Genomic DNA, 26614 nt, shown 5'->3' on the forward strand with positions numbered 1-26614 from the left:
AGAGGGGGCTGAGGGAAGCATATATCTATAGATTGTAGCGCGCTCAAGGAGTCGGTACACAGCAGAAATTGCCGGGGATCATCGGACAGTGTGTACCGCAGGGCTTCACATATGTCATAGTGCTCTGCTGTGAACACACTACAGACTTTCAGTAGAAGAAAAATATACCTGTTATTGTCAACAACGAACGCACAGCCTACTCCCGCTTCTGCCTTCGAACCATCCGTGAAAACAACGACCGAATTGGGCTACGGGTCAACAACGGACAGAAAAAATCTCCGATAAGTGGAGGGGTCCGTGTTCTCCTTCGGGCCGGTGTGCAAATCTAGAATGATTTCAGGTCGTCGTATAATCCAAGGAGGTACCCTACTTGGTCGTCTGACAAGACAAGGAACCGAAGGTACATCAAATAATCTGTGACTTATATCCAAGTGCATTCCAACGGATTGTGTTGCTCGAGGGTAAGCAGCGTACAGCCGACGGTTTCCATTGTGGAATACGCTAGGATAGCTTGGGTGAAGTGGCATCTGTCGCAGATTTGCAGCATAGGACAGAAGCATTTACTGGCGCATGAGGTGCAAAGGCGGCACACCAGATTCAGCGAGCAGGCTATAGCAATTTGTTAGAACTACCAGTACTCAGTACCGGTAAGATACCAGCCCAACTAAAACCCCTATGTGGCTCTTCGCCCGACCTGTTTCTCATTTTTGGTATGGGCTGAGTGAGCCTCAGGGCCATGTGCCTCTCTAGTTATGGATATCTTGTTTCTAAATATTTCGACTTCCTGAATGTAAATCTAACTCACATCCTCTGGATTGCAAGACAGTCCCTTCATGTTTGCGGCGCGATGTCTTTATTTCTGGCTTTTATAAAAACGTATTAGCGAGCATAAATTGAAGGAAGTTATTTAAAAGATATTCTAATTTCCTTCGTTGTTTGTTCTATGACGAAATAATCAATTCCTAAGCATTGCATTCTCTAACGATGACTTTACACGCACACAGTTGTGTTTACGGATATCTCTGTAACTATTACAGAAATGTGTTGTAATAAGCAGGCATTGTGTCATTTTGTTTACTATTTGTTTCTTTCTGTTTAATTCACGTAAGGTATGTTTTTTCTTTGCAGGCTGGAGGGGGCCATATCCACGATCTGACGATAGGTTACGTCGTAGATGGCAAAGACTATGTTCTGGATCTTCGCCTAAACAGGTGATTATGTTTTGTCTGTTTTGCCTAGAAGTCTCTCAAATGATATACTGTTTAAAAATCATACTTTCTGGTATTAGCTAATTAGAATTATATATAGTTTCCTTGGGGTTGTAATTAGCCCAGTAGCTAACTACTGGCCTTCTACTCGAACAGCCGAGGTTCGATTCCCGGTCGATCCCAAGTTGGAATTTTCATCCGGAAAACATATGGAGTCAGGAAGAGCATCTGGTCTAAAAACCCCTGCCAAACCAGAAAATACCGAGTGAGTGAGCTACGCGGTTTGTGTCACGTTGCTGTGAGCTTGCATTCAGAAAATGGTGGGTTCAAATCCCACTGTTGGCTGCCTTGAAGGTGGTTTTCCATTGCTTCACACCAAGTAAATGCTGGGGGTATACAATATAAGGTTACGGTTGCTTGCTTCACAGTTATAGCTCTGTCCTATTCCATCGTCGCCATAAGACCTGTCTGTGTCAGAGCGACGTAAAACAAATAGATACCCACCTGAAGATGAGCTAGGTGGTTCCAGCGACCCCAGAAATATAGGCTGAGGAAAGTGTATTAATTTTAAATAGCTTTCACCCTGTAATTAGTTAATTCCTTCATTCCCTTGATAGACTAATGAGTAATAGAGAGAGAGAGAGAGAGAGAGAGAGAGAGAAAGAGAGAAAATGATGAGTAAGGGTTTTTTTCTTTTTTTGCAAGTTGCTTTACTTCGCACCGACACAGATAGATCTTATGGCGACGATGGGACAGGAAAGGGCTAGAAGTGGGAAGGAAGCGGTCGTGGCCTTAATTAAGGTACAGCCCCAGCATTTGCCTGGTGTGAAAATAGGAAACCACGGAAAACCATCTTCAGGGCTGCCGACAGTGGTGTTCGAACCCACTATCTCCTGAATACTGGATACCGGCCGCACTTAAGCGACTGCAGCTATCGAGCTCGGTGATAAGTAAGTTATGGAGTCAATGATACAGTTGAAAATGGATAAAGAAACATCTTAAGCTTTGGCAGCAGCTGTTTATTTCTGTGTAATAAATTCATAATGTGCATAGCTTCTATTCTTGAATGTAATAATATGACATTCTTTGAAACAATTGTGTATTAAGTACTGCAACAATGTGTCACCGTTTCACCACCTGACGATTGAGCAGTCCCCGAAACGTGCAGTGGAGTGAAAATGAATGAAAACCTACAACCTGTTTTCCAGTCTTTGACCGGGTCAAGGATGTAATGAATGAACCATATATAGGCTATTATTGCAATGGGGTCGCCATTCCCAAAGTGATTTATTAATGATTGATAAATGCTATGAAATGAGAATGGAGAGTGTTGCTGGAATGAAAGATGACAGGGAAAATCGGAGTACCCGGAGAAAAACCTGTCCCGCCTCCACTTTGTCCAGCACAAATCTCACATGGAGTGACCGGGATTTGAACCACGGTATCCAGCGGTGAGACGCCGACGCGTTGCCGTCTGAGCCACCGAGGCTCATGCAGTGGAGTGAATAGTTCAATAAGACTTGTGACCGATAGCAGTTTTTATTACTATGATCAGTTTGTTTTCTTTACAACATACTAAGCGTTTCTCTGTTGGTTTGAATCACCTTGTATGCTTCCATCAACCACCAAATTATCCCTCTCATTTCCGTTACAGTAAGCATTTCACTCATTATTGTTATATCATAAAATGCAGACTAGCACAAGCAAGGAAAGCCTTTCTTAAGAAAAGAAATTTGCTCACTTCGAACATTGATATAGGAATTAGAAAGATGTTTTGAAGACTTTCGTCTGGAGCGTGGCATTGTATGGAAGTAAAACATGGACGACAACTATACTGCTAATAATAAGAGTTGATGTCTGACATTTCTTAGAGGGAGGTCCGTTTACTGCCTGCCGAGGCGGGATAAAGGGAGTGGCTGTGTGGTTGCCATGGAAACGAGGGTGGGGCGAGTGCGGTTGCCATGGAGATAAAACTTCAGGGCAGCTCGTCTTGCTGGGAGTTGCCAAACCTGTCACTGTCACTGATAAGAACCTGATTGTTTGTATAAGAGTGATCGCAAATGGGACGACACCGCCTGGCCAGGTAGTCTACAACATATCACATCGGTCAGAATGAAGGAGGGAGCAAGTGAGCCGGAAGCGAGGGGTATGAGTATGTAGAATGGAATGCTGGAATGTGGCAACATCGTGAAATGGCACGTGCAGTGCTCCTCCCTCCAACCTTACCTGTCAGACGCGAACTTTAGTTAAGTTAGTATAGCTCAGCAATGGGGTTTTACAGAATAACATGAAGGTGAGATGGATAGATCGAATCACGAATGAATAGATACTGAATCGAATTGATGAGATGGAGCAAAGTCCCCGAAACATGCAGTGGGGTGAATAGTGATGATAGCAGTTTTTATTTGGATAAATTTGACGAGAAGAAGATATAAAATGATAGGAAACATTTTAAGACACCCAGGACTTGTTCAGTTGGTTTTTGAGGGAAGTGTAGATGGTAAAAACGGTAGGTGTAGACCAAGGTATGAATATGGCAAGCAGATAAGAGCAGATGTAGGATGCAGCAGTTACGTAGAAATGAAAAGATTAGCACAGAATAGGGTGGCATTGAGAGCTGTATCAGACCAGTCTGTGGACTGATGACTCAAACAACAACACAACATTGTCATGTTCTTATTTAGTAGGCCTATTTACGGATGTCTACATTTGGAGTACAAAATGCATCAGGTATATGGAAAAGGGTGTCCGTATTGTTGGTCTTTCTGTGTCCTTCACACTTACGACCGTCTTCTTTACACAATCGCATGTCATTCCTTCATAAATAACTCTCCCAGTTCCACTACATAATTTGTGTAACACTTTTATGCCCGTAGTTTCTCACCCCATCCACCCACTAGCCCTCATTTGCATGTTTCCATTAGGAGCACTCTAACCATTCGTTGAAATTTACCTCGAACCATTACCAGTTGCGGGTGTAACGTGCAACAGACCGCGCGTAACTTTAAATGACAACACTAGAAGACATGTTCTGTAATTAAAATTACCTGCCCCAGTTCACACAGCCTGGGCAGAATGCATCGGGTTGTCAGTTGAAGTCGAACATCGCCCTAATAGTGACAATGCAATACTGAAGATAATATACAGCAACAAAGCTATTGATCACTGTGCGTTGCGATGCAGTTATCTTGACTCGCTGTCAGGCATTGTGCGGAAGTTCATACAGACGGCGGCAGATGTTTTTCGTGTTTAGCTTTTTAAAACAGTAATTAACATGCAGACAGTATGTCCACTGATGGACAACACTTAACCTTGAATAGACTTTTGTAAATACTCTATAAGAACTTGTTTTCTTGCAAGTCCAGTATTGATTCTTTCTAGTCTTAACATCCATTTCCGCGCAGACCATGTTGAAGGCCCTTGGAAGAGTGGCAGGTAAAGGCTTCCACTGTTCGTAACCTCGGCACTAAGAAGAAGAGGAAGTAGATGAATAAGATGAAGATAAAGATAAAGATGATGATGATGATGATGATGATGATGATATTGGCTTCCACGTCCCACTAACTACTTTTATTGTTTTCAGATACGCCAAGTTGCCGGGGTATTTTGACCCACTGGAGTTTTCATTTACGTGTCAAGGTTAAGCTATTCGAGCACCTTCAGATACAACCAGATAGGACTGGGATCGAACCCGCTAGTTTGAGATCAGAAGGCCAGCGCTCTGCCGTCAGAGCTACTCAGTCCAGCAGTAATTGTAAGTGGAATAGAGTGGATAGCCCCTAGGAATTTCTGGTCTAGGTCAGTGAACCCCAGATCCATATACCATTCCAGAAGAGGAAGTACTGCAAAAAAAAAAAAAAAAAAAAAAAAAAGACAAGTTTGTAGACTTCTTAACAAAGAATCGAACCATCTCCTTCTGGGCCAACTAGTCACGTTTTTACTGGGTCGATTTGGCAGCCCCCGGTCTATTTAAATATTAATAATATTAATAATAATAATAATAATAATAATGATGTTGAAATTGTACCGATTGCCATAGCCTTAATCGTCGTATTCGTTTTGCCCTTAATTACAATAATGTTAAATATCGAACTATATTTTAGATGCAAATTAATACAAGCAACAACAGCAGGTTTTTTCAAGGCCCCATATAATTTAGAGCTACTAAAACACTCTTTCTTTATTAGTGTGCGCACGTCCTGACTAGTGACAAAGGCCATTCGTGCAACACGTCAGAGGTGCATAGCATAGAGCCTCACGAAAGGAGTGGGGGCGCTGTTTCATGTTAGACTAAGTATGTAAATAATGTAAATATATTTTGAATAAAAAGGGTTCTCGGAACATTTTAGTTTGTTTTTTCCCTTTCTAACTTACCTTATCATTACCGCGAAGTTGATCATCGAATAAATTTTGAGGTGGACGGATGATGGATTCTCTAAATTCCTACGACGATCGGTACAACTCAATCGCCCGCCTGGTGGCAATGATCGTTAAGGCGTTGAAGTCTACATGCTGTGACACTGTGGTTAGCCGCTTCAAGTCCCGTTGGTTGAAAAAATTTCGCTATCAGAATGTTCGTCGGGAGGATAGGGGAAGTGGTGGTATACAATTTCTAGTCGCTAGATTGCGCGCCAAAAGCCTGGATTAAATTCCAAACCTCTCCCCAGTGCTGATCTGAACCGAGGGCATATGACGCTGTTGATGATAATTCGTCGGATGGAGACGTAAAGCTTTGAGCAGTCTCCTTGGTGCTCTTCGACAGGAGTCGGCTGTGTGGCGACACCGAGTTTCGCACTATCCCTTCCTACGATCATTTATCACGCCCTTCATTTTATCTCATTAACTTTTCTGATGATGTTGACATCAGGAAGGGCATCCAGTCTCAAAACTAGCAACGAAGAATCCTCACTTCATACCCGACCCTGTAGAAAAACGGGACAAGGGTTGGAAATCTATATCAGTTCAACTCAATATCAGCCAAGAATTCATACTCCTGCTATTCCCAAGGCAGCCGCGGCTCAGACCCCGGCCAATACATGTGGTATTTTTGAGGTGGAAACTTATGTACTGTAGTTTGGATTTTGCGTAAAACTGGAATGACAAGAAAGTTGGCTGAAATGCGTGCCATGTAGCTTTAAGCTTGCAATCAAGTGATAATGGGCAATCCTTAAAATTAAGACCATGGTCGCTTCCTTCTCATTCCTAGTCCTTTCCTATTCCAGTGACGCAGGTAACTTGTAATATGACGGTAAATCCCCAGAAAATAAAAGAAGAAAGAACTGGTCGTTCCATAGCAATGATCACACGATATCAACAGTCACGTAAAACCACAAATTCGCTTGCTTCATACCAGCCTGTCACTCTACTTAATTTAGATTACTGAGAGAGACTCATATTTCTCAAACTTAAATCTCCATGGATATAAAAAAATTAAAGCTCACTTATTTAAAAATCACGACATGCAAAAAATAAAAGGAAAGAGGAAACGAGTAGAGTCAACTTCAGGTGAATATGAATAAAAAACCCTGGAAATTAATCGTCTACGAAACCTAGTTTTGTCCTTCCTTTTCCATATAGGTATATGTCACCGATGTAATAAGAAGATATATGTAAGTCCACGTTGAGAGCCTCCGTGGCTCAGGCTCAGCTTCTCACCGCTGGATTCCGTGGTTCAAATCCTGGTCACTCCATGTTCGATTTGTGCTGGACAAAGCTGTGGCGGGACAGGGTTTTCTCCGCGTACTTTGGTTTTCCCTGACATCTTTCAATCAAGCAGCACTCTTCAGTATCATTTAATTTCATCTGTCAGTCATTAATCATTGCCCCAGAGGAGTGAGGCAGGCTTCGGCAGCCGACACAATTCCTATCTTCGCCGCTAGTTGGGGCTTCATTCACTCCGTTACTCCATTCCTGACCCGGTCGAATGACTGGAAACAGGCTGTGGAGTTTCATTTTCATGTATGTCCAGGTTCTTTTGAACTCCATCTCCCAGTAGAGAAAGAACCAATTTTACAGTACAGGCATGTTGCGTAGTCGGTTATAAAATATCAGTCGAATGGAGTGAGCACATTTTCATCTGATTTACGTTATTGGATTTTAAGCGGAAGTAATAATTATTAATCGTACAGTCTCGACCGCTGATGCAACACACATTAATAATGTTCTTAATCATGTTCTTAATTAGTGTTGTAAATTGATAGGGTCTGGGGGAGGGGGTCAGATCGCTAATTCCTCCCATATCTACGCCTCAGGCAGAAGGGTACTCGGAGTGAGCAGTTAAAGGCTCAGTTAGGAATGTACTCGATGGATGTAGCTTCAGTGGTAGGGTACCTAAGAAAATAATATTACCGAATGAGTTAGCCGTGCGGTTAGGGTCGCGCAGCTATGAGCTTGCATTCGGGAGATAGTAGGTTCGAACCCCAGCCCTGAAGATGGTTTTTCATGGTTTCCCATTTTCACACCAGGTAAATGCTGGAGCTATACCTTAATTAAGACCACGGTCGCTTCCTTTCCACTTCTAGCCCTTTCCTATCCCATCGGCGCCGACCTGTCTGGGTCGGTGAGGTAAAGTGAATTGAAAAAAAAAAACCAGTAGGGGGAGACCAAGGCCAAGATGTGGAACTAAATAAAATCACAGAACTAGTTGTAAATAGAGGATTTTGGAGTTGCGTAGTTAATGCACCGATGCTTGCCGACTGAAGTCGGAAAACATAACAGTCTATAATGAATATGTATGTATGTATGTATGTATGTATGTATGTATGTATGTACGTTTTAATATTTTAAACTTCAAAACGCTCAGTAATAATGGATATTACGATTCACTGGCGAAAAATTAAGAAAATAAATTTAAATTCTTACAACACGTGCGGACTGACTTACAAAAGGCAGAACTTGTCCAGCAAATGCCGGACGGGTGGCAACCCTTCAGGTGCAAAATCTGAGAGGCTAAGACGTTTGCCCTCTACCTTAATTACTCACCCAGATTGGAATTTGATCCAGCATTCTCTTGCTAAAGGTCTTTAGACTATAGCTCGTAAATCATTCCGAAAATTGTTTTTCTTTCTGTGTATTTTATGGCTGTGCTGTGGAGTTAATTTTAATACGATGCCAAGATCGTTGTAGCTGTTCGGTTCGTTATACCATGATTCGATGTTGTGGCGCACGCCGAAGATTGGCAATTAACATGCGTTCTAAACCAATCTCAAATACGAGCATGCATGAAAGAACTAAAACGAACAAGCCTCCCTAGTGGATAACCGTCACTATGTCAGCAAAATGTCGTGTGCGAGAAGCTACCGGCTACTTAAACCATGACTTTTTCTGTTTTATCATGAATACAAACTATGGTTTACGATGATGATGATGATGATGATTATTATTATTATTATTATTATTATTATTATTATTATTATTATTATTATTATTATTATTATTATTATTATTATTATTATTATTATTGCAAATAGTATTTATTGATTCAACTGTTGTAATGTAAGAGAATAGTTCATCGCTGTCATTTGCTCCATGTTCTTAGCGAACTGAAGTGAATTTGGAAGTCGTAGTGACTTACCGGTATATCTTTAACATTATCTGTACATTCTTCTGGGGTTGTGGTGATGGTATTATTGTTTTAAGGGAAAATGAAATGTCGTATGGCTTTTAGTGCCGGGATATCCCAGGACGGGTTCGGCTCGCCAAGTGCAGGTCTTTCTATTTGACTCCTGTAGGCGACCTGCACGTCGTGATGAGGATGAAATGATGATGAAGACAACACATACACCCAGCCCCCGAACCATTGGAATTAACCAATTAAGGTTAAAATCCCCGACCCGGCCGGGAATCGAATCCGGGACCCTCTGAACCGAAGGCCAGTACGCTGACCGTTCAGCCAACGAGTCTGACTGTTTTAAGGGAAAACACAACGTGATAGTCTTCCCCTATTAACTCTAATCACAGAAGAAAAAAAAGATGAAGAGGTTCGCCACTTAGAATAATTGATGAGGTATAGGGAAAATAAGGAGGGGCGTGGGAAAGGGGAGGGGGTGGCAGCATGAGAAGATTAAAAATGAAAGATTCTCTAAATAGCGCCGAGGTCGGAAGAGAACAAAATTTGGTAATAATGGTATTTGTTTTACTTCCCACTAATTACTTTTATAGTTTTCGGAGACGCCGAGGTGCCGGAATTTAGTCCTGTAGGAGTTCTTTTACGTGCTAGTAAATCTGCTGTCAGGAGGCTGAAGTATTTGAGCACCTTCAAATGCCACCGGATTGAGCCAGGATCGAACCTGCCAAGTTGGGGTCAGAAGGCCAGCTGGAACAAGTAACTGGAAGCAAATTCGTATTCTACGAGCGGTCCAGTGGTTGCCACTCAGCGCTTCTAAGTTAAGAGTCCCTCGAGGATGTCTGCAGTTGAAGTGGGATGACTAAGAGTAGAAGTTCAACTCTCGTAAAGTAGTCATATTTGTGAGGTGGGGATTATTGTTCATATGGGAAGTATAACTAGACAAGCATGCTCTGTTAACACTAATAAAAGAAAGAAATGGAGGACTTCCGATCCTGTGAAAAATGAGGGTAAAGGAAGGGAAAGGGCCACGAGGACGTAAAAATGAAAGACCTCCTAGACGTGGCAAACCTAACATCATCGGAGTTGGAAGAGAACAAGGGTTGACCAAGGGAGTTCAAATTGGAGAAATGAAAGAGCCGGGGGGAGGGGAGCTGGTCACATGTAAGTGGAAGCAATACCAGACTTAGGTGAGGTTCTCGTGGTCGCCAACGCACGCTCCCAAGCCGGGAGTCCCTCCGGGGCCACCTCTTACGACAGGCAAAGGATACAGTGGATGTATTCTATCACCCCCACCCACGCGAGAGAGACAGATCCGGGAACTGAATCCCAGCCTATCGGGTAGGAAGATATTATACTAACCCAAATCAGATAAACATTTAAACAAAATCAAATAAACCCTACAGGTTGCTACAGTAAATACGCTATGTGATCCTCTTTCTATTCTTACATACTTTTGATGTGGGTATTTTAAGTAATGTCGTTAATTGTCAACTGAACGAGTTCCATTGTGATGGTTAAGGCTAGAATTTCGATGCAGTTTCGTCTTTTTATTTTGCTAACAAAAATGCAGCTGGCTTAATGTTAACTTACATATTTCTTGATAAATGGACTATATATCTGTTAGAGAAATTTTGTCTTTTAAGAGCAGTTCTGTTCATTTTTCATTTTGTGGGCATTTTAGTCGAATTTTGTCCAGATTGGTATTCATTTTCTTCCTTGCTCTACACATTTTTGCCATTAATACCCATATTAATTTTGTCGAAGGTTCTATCTAGAGAACATTTTTGACTCCAGCGAGGAGACGACAGCGATATTGTACATTTTAAATATGCCCCTATTTTTTTTTATTAATACAACTTCCCCTTACACAAGGACAAAGTATGCCGACTGCACAGTATTTTGTCTTCTGAGTTATTGATGAGTTTGCTAGTGGGCCAGACAGAAATAACCATCACAGGACTCAAGAATAAATTTGGAATGTGACATAATGTACGGTTCGTCAAATTTTATATACATGATTGAGGAGTATGGTTATCGAACCTCGTACTGCTGCGATAGCGATGTCGTGAAGTCGTGTCCGGTTGAGACCGAGGGAATCCCATAGCTGTACAAGAAATTTAGGGATTGTGCCTCGAGCTCCGATCATGAGTCCATGGACTGTGTATAAGGCTCTGTTAGCCGACAGTCGTCAGAGTTTGTTTTTTAACTTAGTGTTCTTTGTATAGGCTCACTACGACTCAATAACTGAAAATGAAAGGACTATTATTGCTGGAAACTGCACAAGTTGATATGAATCAGATAAAATTACTTCAAAATTAAATACATAATGTCTTATACAGTCTTCATCTTTGGTTTCTTGAATTCAGTTGTGATGACGACAATTATGAATTAACTTACTAGTTCAAATCATCTTTCCTTACTAAGTCTTTTTAGAATATACAGTTTATTTTAGGTCTTTTTTGTTGTTTAAGGTTTTAATGAAGGGTTGTTAGTCATTTATAGATAGCCCAATTTTTGATCATTTATAGGTCAACTGATTCCTAGCTCTAGTGATTATGCCCACTGACCCAATTTCACTTCTGATAGTTTGACTTGATATTCATCCTTGGTTGTCTATTAGATGAAATATTGATTTTGCAGGTGCCGGTTTTGTCTGTCACACTTGACCTATTAACATTGGCTTAAAATTAGAAAATATCGTTTCATATTAGTTTACAGTTTGTTTAACTGATACAGTTATGTGTGTCAAGTTTTATGAAATAGATAGTGGTGTTATTTTAATTTTACTGTACACTTCTGAGTTATTGATGAGTTTGCTAGTGGGCCAGACAGAAATTATAAATGATAAATTCATTATCTTCTTTGTAATACGTTTGTTTCTGTTTCAGGGAGTTGATTCCAGATTCATATTTCGAGAAATATCAACATAATGGGCAACACGTTGTAAATAAGCCCACAGGAAAAGTAAGTAGCATTCATTTATAGTTTTAATGGTGGTGTATTTGTGTACCAATTGCGAATTTATGTTCCAGTGATTAAATGCAGATAATGCAGATGATAATAATCCTGACATGATTAACTGATATTTTTACAGAATTTAAATTTTGCAAAATATAGTATAGTGTATCTTAACAGTTCTATTGAGATATTTTTAACGGAAAACTTACGGTTATCTTGAGGATATCTTCTGCATGATATTTACTCCTGCACTCCGTGGTTCGCTAATCTATCATCACGGTGTGACCTTATACAGGGAGAGGCAAACCCAACTCGCCACCAGGGAATTCACGTTCTAGAGCAGGTCTCGTTTGACCGACAACCACTGATCTCTATACCTGGATGGCTGGTAGCTTGGGTAGCAGTAAGCCGAATAGAAGATGACTGGCGTCGTAAGATGGCAGCGAGCGCATGGTGCAATAGACCACGAGGAGCGCGCTTGCTTTGTTTATGCTTAGTTCAGTGACGCCAGGCCTCTTGATTGTAGTTTCACGAGTGTTCTGTGCTGTGTTATTGTAAAGTAAATAGTAGTGTATTTTACGAATTTAGGTTCGTTGCCTTGTAGTATGCTTGTGAATTACGAGATTAAATTTAAATATGTATGTGTTTATCTGAAATATGAATGAAGAAACATTCTACGGGGTATTAACATACCGCAGTATTCAGCTTATGGATGTACAAACAGAACCGATCAGCAGAAGGAGAAATCATTTCATCGGGGAGTTTTAATAATAATAATGTTATTTGCTTTACGTCCCACTAACTACTTTTTTAAGGTCTTCGGAGACGCCGAGGTGCCGGAATTTAGTCCCGCAGGAGTTCTTTTACGTGCCAGTAAATCTACCGACACGGGGCTGTCGTATTTGAGCACCTTCAAATACCACCGGACTGAGCCAGGATCGAACCTGCCAAGTTGGGGTTAGAAGGCCAGCGCCTTAACCGTCTGAGCCACTCAGCCCGGCTCGAGGAGTTTTATACTGTACATAAGAATCTTCCTAGGGTAGTGTTTTGAGTTTTAGGTTTATTGTATCTTATTTCGCATATTCCGGGAGCAAAATGGCAATTAATTTTTGTAGGTTTCCTTTCTCGAGACCCGAACATCTAAGATCATCGATTAGGAGTATCAGGCGGGAGAATTGGGAGCCTTCTAAAACAGCTGTTCTCTGCTCGGATCACTTAGAGGAAGACTGTTTTGATAGAAATGGACAAACTGTACACCTTAGAAGTGATGTACAGCCAACTGTTTTCAATTTTGCTGAACATTAACTGCAAGTAAAGATTTACTTATATATTTTTTTAAATTTCTCATAATTAAACTGACTGTTTCGATGAAATAATTGACGTGACCTTATAACAATCTTAGAAAATGAAGTCTGGAGGAATTCTAGACCATATTTACATCAGTAATAATTATGGGTTTCAGACACTGGAGTAGTGGGAGAAGGGAAAGTGTGGTGGGTGTTTGGGGCTATTCCATTATACTATTCGTGGTATTTGGGACTCTTTTAACTGGTGTTACATATTTCTGATGATGACTATCAATATCGCTTTGCTAGCTGAATTTAATTAAAGAGGTCTGTAGTAGTACATTAAGCTGCAGGTAATGTGATATATTGACTAGTTTTGAATATTTGCTGGTTTTATAAATGTGTACATTTGCTTCAATGATATTTTAATTTGATAATATGCGCGTTATTTCTTGGAAACAGGAAACAGAAATTCATTATCACGCACCGATTACGATATGTCGAATCTAGGCCTGTATATTGAGCTACGTTTATAGGTCCATCATTTTAAGAATGCATAATTTCGTGGCATACATGTATACAATTTACAGCAATGTTTCCAGAAACTGGTTTTCACTCGTATTGTGTTACAGATCGCTAATTGCATGTATTCAGCACCTAAGTTAATATTTGCCGGCCGTTATTATACACTCATTTTTATTGCTATCCCGGAGATTTACTGACCTCGGAATGACGTGTCAGTGATCCCAATGTCCTTATGCTTTGAGTGAACATGTCTCTATATTTTTAATTATTCCAATGCGCCATTAATTGCGACTTAAAATTGACTATATTATCATTGCTTCCCCATAAGGAGAGCTCGAGGTTGGGTGCGCCAACATGGCGAACCGCGCGTTCAACTTGGCGTACTTTCTCCTGCAGCGGAGACCTGCCATCAGCGATCCATGTATAGAGATCAGTGCCGACAACACTCGCGGCCTTGCCGAGGAGAGCCATAACGTGGTGCCTTTGAGTAACATAATATTTAAAACTGACAATATTTAGGGTACTGGAAGTTTACCTCACCTTTCCTTCACTGCAGCTTTTGAAACTGTTGACCATTCGTATCCAAACAGGAGTTGCAGCGGCACAGAAAGTTCTGGAAAACTCGCTGCAGTTTATCTTGGCTTATACAGGGACATTATTTTATCTATTCAGAGATTGTCTCTCGCCTGGTTCCCTGCGCTACCAGCCTGTCTCCCGCCAAGCACTTTGCCGTAATGCGCTGCTCGGCTCCACAAGTTCCCCTCCTTTGCAGTCTGCTGAGAGCTTTATGAGCGCAAGGTTCAGTTTAGTCAAGTGTTCACGTGTTTTGTGTTCAGTGTGTTGTTCTGAAGGCATTTCAATTACGTGAGCGAATGTACATACAGTACATAATACCTTCATCAAATATAGGAAATCTTGTGCGAAAACACTATGACTCAGTACCAGGCGAGTGCTGGCCGCGTTACGGTAAAGTGCTTGACGGGAGACAAGCTCGCAGCGCAGGCGACCGGGCGAGCGACAATCCCCTGAATAGATAAAATAATGTCCCTGTAGTTCCCTCTGTAGATCAGTGGTAGAGTGTCAACCTTCGGGTTCCAAGATCGCCTGTTCAAATCGGACAGAGCAAGTTGGATTCTGAAGTGTAGAAAAGAGTCCATTCGACACTCTGCCGTACGCTGTTGGCATGTAAAATATTTCAGATGACACATTTTATATTTATCCGGAAAAAACTAATTAAAACTGCATTAGGTCGTCATGCCTTTGCTGGTGAGACGTAGTGTTTGCAGTGTCTTCTAGTGGGGGCTAGACAAATTTGACCGGGCGAGTTGGTCGTGCGGTTAGAGGCGCACAGCTGTGAGCTTGCATCCGGGAGATAGTGGGTTCGAATCCCACTGTCGGCAGGACTGAAGATGGTTTTCCGTAGTTTCCCCATTTTCACACCAGGCAAATGCTGGGGCTGTACCTTAATTAAGGCCACGGCTGCTTCTTTCCCACTCCTAGCCCTTTCCTATCCCATCGTCGCCATAAGACCTGTGTGTGTCGGTGCGACGAAAAGTCACTAGCATAAGAAAAAACAAATTTGTTACTTTAATTGACCCGTTTCGGTCTCATCTTTGGCTTTGAGAATATGAAAATATTATGAGGGGCTGGTGTCCTAGATTTTGGACCCCTTGAGATAAGTATCATCCCGGTACTTAAGACATTGTGAATTGGTCTACTGATTGTTTTTGTTTCACGATCATTTTTCATCATCATTCATTTCAGATTCTAGTCAGTGGATACAATCTGAAGTTTCAATTTAATCAAACCATCGATCGTACCATTAGGGGCCGATGACCTAGCTGTTAGGCCCCTTTAAACAACACACATCATCATTAATATGAAAGTGACTGAGGTATGAGCGATGCTAGTAATGCCAATCTTTATGCAGCCAGTCCCTGTACTTGGTGGTGGTGATTATTGTTTTAAAAGGAAGCGGTGTGAAATGGGTGGGTTGGTGCATACTTTTCAGTGGGTTGGCGGACTAATATGTAACAGCAACATTTGACTCAAGAGAAAAACAACGGGAAAGGATGTCACTCCTCATTTCCCTAGTACGCCTCTTGAGTGACGCCTAGGCCGTCTATGACAGCTGATGGCGGAGCTGTTGAGGACTGAACATTAGATCGCCGAACAGAGATTTATTCTGCCATCTTGTAGAGTAAAATGGAACGTTGAAATTCACGCACAGGCAGCCTGGATGACGTCAGATTAAAATGCTTGCACGCAGTAGCCGAGGTCATAGATTGTTGTTATTATCTTGGCTTATTTTGCGTATGATCTTATGTTCCCTTTGAGGATACCCCGAAATACAGTATATGGCAAGCGGCCTACGGATAACGAAAATAGCGGATAGCGTCTGCGAAAATTACGAAATCACTTCTCATACGACTTCTTTAAAAGATAGGTCAAAGCGAGAAATATTCATTGTTTTGTCTTGCAATTTCGCTGCAACACGCGCCTTGTGTTCAGATACAAACTGTCTAATGGCTGATAGCTAGTGAAAAGTTTCTCTTGTTATCTCTCAGAGAAGCTCCTGTATCTGGCCTGAAGACCCCCAGCTCCTGCCCGTCGTACGGTTCCTCCTTCAGCCCGTGAATTTCCTAGTGCGTTAGGTTTGCTCCCCCCCTACACTTTTATAGACTAACTTTGTGTGTGGTAAGTGCCAACTATTTAAAAATTTCATGCAGAATCGTATGGTATCTCCGAAATCAAGTGTTCATGTCCATGAAATTACGTGTGGCCCGCCGGACTGTGAAGCTCAGATGGTAGAGCGCTGGCCTTCTGAGCTAAAGCTGTGGTATTTGAAGGTGCTCAATACGCAGTGGCTTTGGGCTCTCAAGAGCACATTAGCACGTGAACACCCGGTTCTCACGCATCGTGAATAATTCAGAATTGTTTCCTTTGTTTCGACCTGATTTTAGCAATCGATCGAACGCATTCGATTTATATCGAATGTCCGTTACACTGATAGCTGTTCGTTTTGACTGACAATGCAGGGAGCACACTGGATTTTGTGCTATTATCCGGAAGACTATACGCATGAGCATACAAATGACGTCATGGTTTATTATGCACAGATATCACCATAAGCGAGGAGCACGGTAATGTAGCGTTTTCCGTCTACAACCAGTAGGCGGCGCTGCTACAACCACCCTCCCAGAGATAGTATTACAGTTGACCACAAGGGTCCGCCACCTCCCGTATTACTGTTAGCCGCAGACTCCCATAAGTTACTATTGCTTACCATGACGGAAGATTTCACTAGTAATTCTGGACAGGTGTTTGTAATCGTGGGGAGAAATCTGCGTTACGTTGTGGTTGGGGAATCCTTTCACGTTAAGTTAATTTTTGCTATTTGCTTTACGTCGCACCGACACAGATATGTCTTATGGCGACGAGGGGATAGGGAATGACGAGGAAGTGGAAGGAAGCGGCCGTGGCCTTAATTAAGGTACACCCCGGCATTTGCCTGGTGTGAAAATGGGAAACCACGGAAAACCATCGTCAGGGCTGCCGACAGTGGGGCTCGAACCCACTATCTCTCCCGACTATTGGATACTGGCCGCACTTAAGAGACTGCAGCTATCGAGCTCGGTGTTAAGTTAATTTGAGTACCGGTAAATGTGGCACGCATAATTTTTATGCTTGTTGTCACATCTAGGTGAACTTCGTGCTATGTAAACGTTGTAAAATTCTGATATAATTGTAAAAGACCTAAGTTAATAATAAAGCACACAGTCAGAGAAAAATTCCCCCCACCTCCTTCACCATGCCAAATCACTCTAGCCCATCCTCCTACTCCATTAAACCCACAACACCGCCGAATCTCCTGGCCAGAGAGAAGGCGTTACCTTCTAGGTGGCCCACCCCTCCCCCTCAGGAAGAGGAATGAAAACTATTCATGATAATGTAAAAACCACGAATAGTGCTCGCATCCTTTAATATTCGCTACAATGTTGCATTGTAGCAAAGTTGCTGTGTGGTTTACTTTCACCGAGCAGAGTACCTTCGGCTAACAGTGGCTACGACTTCTCAGCTCTGTATTCGGGAGGCTGTGGACCGGTTCCACCGTCGGCTGCCCTGAGAATGGTTTTCCGATGTTTTCCATTCTCACAAAGACGAATGTCTGACAGTTCCTTTTATTTTTTTTTTATTATTTTTTTTTTGCTAGGGGCTTTACGTCGCACCGACACAGATAGGTCTTATGGCGACGATGGGATAGGAAAGGCCTAGGAGTTGGAAGGAAGCGGCCGTGGCCTTAATTAAGGTACAGCCCCAGCATTTGCCTGGTGTGAAAATGGGAAACCACGGAAAACCATTTTCAGGGCTGCCGATAGTGGGATTCGAACCTACTATCTCCCGGATGCAAGTTCCTTTTATAGGTCACAGCCACTCCCCTCTCACCTTCACTGCAACACATCTCCTGGTTTGACAGAAGACATCACCCTGTGAGGCTTACCTTACCTCACCACGATACGGAATGAAAACATTTTAGTAGTAGTAGTTTTAGTGTCCGCCTCTGTGGTGTAGTGGTTAGTGTGATCAGCTGCCACCCCCGGATGCCCGGGTTCGATTCCCGGTTCTGCCACGAAATTTCTAAAGTAGTACGAAAAGCTGGAACGGGGTCCACTCAGCCTCCGGAGGTCAACTGAGTAGAGGTAGGTTCGATTCCCACCTCAACCATCCGCGAAGTGGTTTTCCGTGGTTTCTCGCTTCTCCTCCAGGCAAATACCGCGATGGTACCTAACTTAAGGTCACGGCCGCTTCCTTCCCTTTTCCTTGTCTATCCCTTCCAATCTTCCCATCCCCCACCAAGGCTAGCAGGTGAGGCCGCCTGGGCGAGGTACTGGTCATCCTCCCCAGTTGTATCCCCGACCCATGTCTCACGCTCCAGGACACTACACTTGAGGCGGTAGAGGTGGGATCCCTCGCTGAGTCCGAAGGTAAAACCAACCCTGGAGGGTAAGCAGATTAATAATAATAATAATAATAATAATAATAATATTTTAGTTTTGTTATACACTTACAGATTAGTCTCTGATAAAATGCATCCTCGTTTATAAAAGTTCTACCATATTCGGAGAAGGAACCGTAGAAATAATTTTTAGTTAAATGATTTAAGTACAGTATGTTATATTTTACTGAATTGCGTTATACAGTACTTTGTTTCCTTTGAGACGTGAACAAAAGTGTTATGAACCTCCTGAACATTTTGTCACGAGCCGCCGCCACTGCAGATACGTGTTTCTTGTCGGTAGATTTATCGGCACATTAAAGAACTTCTGCAGGACAAAATTCCGGCTCCTCATTGTCCCCGAAAACCGTAAAAGTAGTTAGTTGGACGTAAAACCAATAACATTATTATTACGAGTGGCCAAAGAAAAATGATTTCGTTGCTGAGTAATCTGCTTTCGGTATTTGTGAATGTACAATCATCTATCCTATATTTATTTTAATTATTTTTTTCGTATTTTATTTGTAATTAATTTAATTACTATTTTCACGCTAATATTACTGGATGATTGTGGAGTGAGGAATGAGCCTCTTAGTGAAGCCCTGATAGAAATTATGTTTTATTAATGGTTGTTTTTTTTCTCTCCCGCAGGATGTTGAGCTATGCCATTATAGAGGTGAACTGCGAGGGGTACCAAACTCATGGGCTGCAATCTCCACCTGCAGTGGTCTTAGGTATGTAATGAAAATGATTCAAAATTAAATATACAGTTTATCAATTATTGTGTTATCGGAAATATTTTGATCTGCTACTTAGACTGAAATAAAATATATAATACTGTACGGTATATGCATTTAGAACACTTGCATTACTTAAGTATATCTTCCATTTTGTCTGCGACTTCTGTTCAGGTTCCAGTAATTATAAATTCCGTTCTTGTAGAAAAAAGCTTACTTGGAGGTGAAAAAAGTCGTTCAAGTGTTCTACATTGCTGTTAAAATCGCCCACATAATGACAATATGATTGCTTTTAAAAGGGATCCACTTTCTAGGTCATCAGCTTGATCATTGAAAGAATTCTGTAGAGTTTGAAACAAGTACAACTCTGATGTTATAAAGATTTGTAAATATAGTGGAACACAACTCCCTGTTTGTAATTTCTGGTTCCTCCTGTTGAAGATTTTCAGAAAATTCCTGTAATTGGTAACACGTACTCCAACTCCTCATATCATTGGGTGGGACTGGGTAACTCATAGCATGGGATGTCTTAAGGGTCCCACAATACACAGAACATAAACACAACTGCCGATAGCACTGAAGATGGGTTTCTGTAGCTTACCATCTCCACATCAGGCAAACTTAAGCTTTATGTTAATTAAGGTTCCGAATGCTACCTTCCTAGTCCTAGCCCTTTTCGATCCCAGGGTCGCCGAAAATCTGTAGGCCCTACAAGTGTGACATTATACAGACGGGAGAAAGACTGAATGGAATGTGTATTTCACTGTAACCCAGGACAAATAATCTTCAGTGATATATTGCTACAATTAACCAAGAAATAATGTTGGGTTGCATTGTACTATTCGTTACATCCTCACTTCATGTGCTCAAAGTTGCAGAATGAAAACCTTCAGTTCAAAGCTCTGCCAATGAATGAATGAATGAATGAATCAATCGATCAATCGATCAATCGATCGATCGATCGATCGATCAATCAATCAATCAATCAATCAATCAATCAATCAATCAATCAATCAATCAATCAATCAATCAATCAATCAATCAATCAATCAATCTGCATTTCGGGCCATCGCCCATGTAGCAGATTCCCTACCAAGTCTGTACGTAGTATTTTCTTAAAATATTATATGGGAACTCACGCCTCTTTTACTCGTATTCGATGTACAGCTGAAGGTATCGTGGCTATGATATGATATCAATATCACTTAAAATTGTGTGCTTACCGTATTTTCTCGCCTAATTAATGCACTTTTTTGACGAAAAATACAGGCGAAAACTTCGGATGCATAAATTATTCAAGGGATTCGGATATTTTAAAAAATTACAATTCTTTTACATTTAAAAAATACATCATATATGTAATATACACACGATTACTTCACCTCATTTTCGGTTATCGTCATTTGGGCGTAAAATTCCGGCGTGAGATTTTTTCTGAAATGTCAAAAAGGTACATCAGGTAAGTTGGACAGGCCGGTTTGAAGTATCGACACTGGAAAATATTCTTCCCGTTACGAACTGGCAATACGACCTGTGAACTGATAACAGTACAATTCATGTAAGTCCATAATAATGGCATACCGGAAAGAAAGAAAGAAAGAAAGAAAACTGTCTGACATGAGAAGGGCTGGGCATCGAAGGAGTGACCCTGCTAGATTTCTCCAAACCGTTCGTACCCAATCTTGTTCGAGTGACGTGTCCATCCACCCTTTTGCTTCGATACGAACGTGGATTCCTCGCGGAAATTATACTTTAGGCACTGTTTTTCGTTTTAGAACTGAGTAAGGTGCAAGCTTTCTGCCGTCACCTGTTACAGCTAGCATTGCAGTACATCGTTGATTTCACTTCCGGGAGTGCGTACGATAACAATCTATGTCCCTTTCTTATCGATTGTTCGACTTTGTTCCATCAAGACCAACTACAACCGATTGGCGTCTGTCCTGAGGTTCCTATTCGGGAGAGCAAATATTCCTTCACTTACTTTTCTCAATACCGAGCTCGATAGCTGCAGCCGCTTAAGTGCGGCCAATATCCATTATTCGGGAGATAGCGGGTTCGAACCCCACTGTCGGCAGACCTGAAGATGGTTTTCCGTGGTTTCCTATTTTCACACCAGGCAAATGCTGGGGCTACTTGCTTTACGTCGCACCGACACAGATAGGTCTTATTGCGACGATGGGACAGGAAAGGCCTAGGAGTGAGAAGGAAGCGGCCGTGGCCTTAATTAAGGTACAGCCCCAGCATTTGCCTGGTGTGGAAATGGGAAACCACTGAAAACCATTTTCAGGGGTGCCGACAGTGGGGTTTGAACCTACTATCTCCCGAATACTGGATACTGGCCGCACTTAAGCGAAAATGCTGGGGCTGTACCTTAATTAAGGCCACGGCCGCTTCCTTCCCACTCCTAGCCCTTTCCTGTCACATCGTCGCCGTAAGACCTATCTGTGTCGGTGCGACGTTAAGCAACTTAAAAAAAAAAAAAAAAAAACTTTTCTCAGTGATGAAGCGATGAAAATCAATTACTTTATCGTTGAAATTATTTGGCATGTTTTTGGCATACCAGTAATGTTGTTCTTCGTCTAAGAGAAAGTCCATTTCTCTTCATAAAATTAATCATTCGGCCTCGGCTAACCTTCAAATCCGAGACGCTGATTCCATGTGCAAGCAGCTATTTCTCGTCCTTTAAAATACAGCATTTCGTGAGAAACGGCATATCCAACGTTGCGTAACGGAAATTTAAAGCATATTTAAACAGATCCTCGTCTACTTCCGGAAAATTGCCGCTTTGTGGTTGCGAAATACTCGGCGAGACTCGCTGCGTTCGAACATTGAATACTTGGCCCGCTCTATGCGCGTATGTTCTGACGTAACTGTTCACCGCGAGTTTATATGATGCAGTATTACTCGAATTCTTACTCTCTGTGGATTAAAAAACAATTTTGAGATCACAGATGAAGCATTTCCCGTACTCGAAACACTCGTAAAATACGTTTGTACCAGATTGGAATAGAGCAGGGCCTCTCAGGGTGCATGCGCGTGGTGCATGCACTGTGCACGGTGCAAAAGACGACTTCGCTTGGTTGACCAGAGTGCAGACCCCCCACTCCTCTCTCCCTACACCTGTCTCCCCGTTCGGCCTGTCTCCGCGTTCCTCACCTTCACTGCTGTTTCTCCCCCACTGCGAAATGTTTACGTGTGGTGAGCGGAGACGCACAGTTGTATGGGACAAGGTTACCAGTGTTATTAAAAAAATAAAAAAAGTGAATTAGAAATACACATACATGTTTGAGAGGAATGTAAACATAATTTTTAAAAATGCAGAACCCGTAACCAAAATGAAAATGCTACAGTACTAGAACAAAACTCATTTGTGGATATAGAATGCTCTTCTTCAAGCTGTTTGAACTTCCTTAATTGTTTCTCTCTGACGTCTCCTATGATTTCACAATAATTTTCCGAATGTAGTCTGTTGTAGTGTCTTTCAATAGATGATTTTCTTACGCACGTAATTATCGTCCCACAGATTAAGCATTTGGCGTTATCGTCACGACAAACAAACAAAGAAAAATACGAAAGTTCCCAGTTCGATTGAAATGGACTTTCGGAAGTCTTTGCTTCCTTCGAAACAGGTTGCTCCATTATTATGTTGTTGTCGTGCGCTTGTCTATTTCACTGATAAACACGTCGTCTACCACCAAACGCTTCGTCGCCCTCAGCACAGTACATCATCCGAGTCAAGCCGAGTTGAGGCGAAGCGTACCGATGCACAGTGCACAGAGCCTATGCACCTCGCTCTGCACGCGTGAGAGTTTGGGCGTTTGAGAGGCCCTGGAATAGAGTATCACTAGTCACTTCTGCGCTGACTCTCTCACTGAACTAGTGTAGTGGTTTTTCTTACCGACTGATAGCAACACGTTGCCCAGAATTTGGAATGGCCGATTTTGCAATAGGAAGGCTGGTATCTGAGTAATTGACATCTTCATTTCAAAACGCATCCGGAGCTTCGTGATGGATGTTCGAAAAAGTGGGTGCGTCGAATACGTGAACATTTCTTTTTCTCCACTTTGGGCCCAAAAATATTGGGATGCGTAAATTATGCAAGGGCGTTAATTATGCGAGAAAATACGGTATTAGCTTGCTTGGAAACTAAGCACTGTGAAAGGCCAGTGACTGTGGATTTAATGGAACATGAAAAGAACCCACTCTTAAAATCGCTGAGTTTCTACAAATTGATTAATTCTGCATGACTAATTATTTCTCAAAGTCCAAACTACAGTGATCTAGATTACACTTAAACATTAAATGAATGTTTTTATCTATGTTGACATTTAAACATTATTTTTGAATTCCCTTGATGTTTTATGTTTTTGAAAATTCAATATCTGTGGTTTAAACAGCAAAGGTGTTTTTTTAAATTTTATATTGTTGCACCTGTGAAAGTAACTATATGAAATACATCAGCTTAACTTTGATCGGGGAGGTTCTGTCATCTATTGTTCAGTATAGTACGAGTTGTATCAAAGAATTAATTCTTCATGACATATGGGCTGCAGCGGATCATTATTTCTCCGATGTTATCATCATGTAACCGGTTTCGCTAAGATCATGGAGCACATGGAAAGCATGCACTAGGTCACAACCCTCACCCCTACAAGTGTGCATATCATATTTAAAGCTCATGCCAGATATGCTACATCATGCGTTTAAGGATTAACATCATTCCTCTTCTTGTATATGAAGGATTTGCAGGATTTCTCTTTTGTAATAGTCATATTTTATGTTGCAATGACTGTCTGTCATGAGCTCAGTTTCATCATCGTTATAGGTACCGTATATGTTTTTTACCAAGGCAGTCATGGTTCAGATCCTGGGCTGTAGGCCCATGTGCAAGATTTTCGGAATGGAACATTACCAGCACGTACCTGCGGCTTTGATTCTGCATAGAGCAGTTTAGTGCTGTTGCTTATGATCTCATAATAATTCATGAGACACTCAGAATAACAACAGCAGATCTCAAAAGCCAGTGAATTTTAAGATGAGAGTAGAATTGTATTCTTCTACCATCTACTTTTCAAGTAACTTGGGATATGTCAAAGCTCTTTCATTCAACATTGATAACTTGTCAGTAGTGGGGAAAGTGAATTAATGTTGTATCCCAACTGTGTAATTTGCATTAAAATTGTTAATTTTAGGAAGAGAAATTAAACTTTTGTGGTTTCATTGTTTTAGTTACTGGTACATCATAAGTGCAATAAACAAAGAAAAAAGCGAAACAAAAAGGCAAAGCAAAGTCATCTCCGTACAGGTCATGAAGGCCCTTGGAGGGGTGGAAGGTAAAGACTTCCACTATCCGTGACGTTGCCACTTGATGGGTTTAATAAGCAAAGAAAGGTTATAAAATCTTAAATCAAATGATCTGATGGACATGTTGAAATACAGTATATACCACCTATCTATGATAATTTTTATAAAAATATTGTTTATGATGATGGTGGTGATGTTGCAGAACAGTGTGAACATATGGAAATGAGGTAGGTAATGAAAATGAAAACCTACAACCTGTTTTCCAGTCGGTGACCGGGTCAGAGATGGAATGAATGAAGCGCCCACCTTACGGCAAGGGTAGGAATTGTGCCGGCTGCTGAGACGTGTCGCACTCCTCTTGGGCAATGATTAATGACTGATAGATGAAATTAAATGATAGTGGAGGGTGTTGCTAGAATGAAAGATGACAGGGAAAACCGAAGTACCCGGAAAAACCTGTCCCGCCTCCGCTTTGTCCAGCACAAGTCTCACATGGAGTGCCCGGGATTTGAACCATGGAATCCAGCGGTGAGAGGCTGGCACGCTGCCGCCTGAGCCACGGAGGATCTCGGGTGTACTTAATGTGACATGTTATTCCATTTTACTCACTTCCATGTATTCTTTCTAACTAAACAGCACAAAAACAGAAAATTACTAAAGGCAAGGGATCAAGAATTTAAAGGTAAACTATGTAAAGAAACATAGTGTGTCATTTTACTCAAAATGAATGTTGGTTGTGATCTGCCATTATTATTCTGAGTGCCTCAATTAACAGATGCATGGAATTAGTGTGGTGATCATTGCTTCAAGAGGAAGTACAATTGGATGACCATCCTCTCATAATGTTGATCAGAAATTCAAAGGGAAAATGAAAATATTGATAAAAGAAAGGGATGGGCCACGAAAGGCATGAAAATTAAATACCCCCTAGACCTCACAAACTTAATACCATCAGAGTTGGAATAAAAAAGATGACCAAGGGAAGTTGCATAGGAAAGAGGACAGTGAAAAGACTGGCACAAGTAAGTCAAAGCAATGCTAAACTCAGCTAGCGGCCCTGTGGTTATCAAACTACGCTCCCAGTTTGAGAGCCCCTTGTCACCTTTTACGGTATGCAGGGGGTACCATCGATGTATTATACTGGCCCCATTCACACAGAGAAGACACATAAAATACAAAGCTTTCACATTAGGGATATTAAATAAAATACTTTTGGGTTTTGTTCCCTTCTTCAGTTATAATTTGCTTACCAAGTGAGTTGAAATTACTTGTTCTTGTTGTACGTTCTTTTAGAAGGTTTATTAGGATATGAAATTTTGAAGTTTGTTGGGTCTTCAGGAGATTACATAGTATATTATAGTACTCAGTTTCCCTTTGTTTAACTGTCAAGCATTAAAAGAATTTACATACTTGTCATTCTGTGTGGATATGAAATTGACCATTGTTTATGTATTAATATGTTTCAGTGGTGTTATATTTGATGGGGAAGAGCTGCATTATTTGGAAAGAGGCTCAGATCCAGAAACTGGAGATGAAGACACCATTGATTCTCACTTTCTGTACAGACATTCAGACCTCATTTCGAACCAAACCTGTGGTGAGTCACGTTGTGTTCATAATAATTATGATGCATATCTGGAAACCTGAGAAAGGTTTTGCTTTACTTTGCCTCTCTGGCTGTTTGCCAGTTTTCTCACCATTGTTACCATATCATCATCATCATCATCATCATTGTCATCATCATCTCGCCTTATCGAGATACAGACAGGTCAGGGTAGATAGGATCCCTTTCCATTTCTCTCTCTTTCTCACTCCTTATCCATTATCAGGTCCATCCTCCATAATCTGGGTCTTTTGCAGTTTTCCCCTCCTTTCATTATTTGTAATTCCCTGTTTTCTTTTGCACTCTTCATCCATCTGTTTAATATGTCCAGACACTCTCAGCCTACGTTTCTCTGTTTTAATATTTAAATTGTCTATCCTTTTTTTTTTTCTTAAATGCATTTCACACTTACTATGCACTACTCAGAAAT

The 26614-nt window shown here is 41.4% G+C and overlaps 1 protein-coding gene across 1 annotated transcript in view; it reads left to right on the plus strand.

Annotated features, from left to right (window-relative positions):
* Nucleotides 1–1417: 1417 nt before the first annotated feature.
* The window catches only part of LOC136877719 (uncharacterized), a 110714-nt gene continuing 85517 nt past the window's right edge, over nucleotides 1418–26614 (plus strand). Inside the window, exons 1-4 of the mRNA XM_068228717.1 lie at nucleotides 1418–1473; nucleotides 11664–11739; nucleotides 19192–19274; nucleotides 26048–26178. Coding sequence (XP_068084818.1) covers nucleotides 1418–1473; nucleotides 11664–11739; nucleotides 19192–19274; nucleotides 26048–26178 — 346 coding nt within the window. The remainder of the gene's footprint in view (nucleotides 1474–11663; nucleotides 11740–19191; nucleotides 19275–26047; nucleotides 26179–26614) is intronic.

The sequence above is a fragment of the Anabrus simplex genome, chromosome 7 (genome assembly GCF_040414725.1).
Source record: "Anabrus simplex isolate iqAnaSimp1 chromosome 7, ASM4041472v1, whole genome shotgun sequence".
In the NCBI taxonomy this organism is placed as follows: domain Eukaryota; kingdom Metazoa; phylum Arthropoda; class Insecta; order Orthoptera; family Tettigoniidae; genus Anabrus; species Anabrus simplex.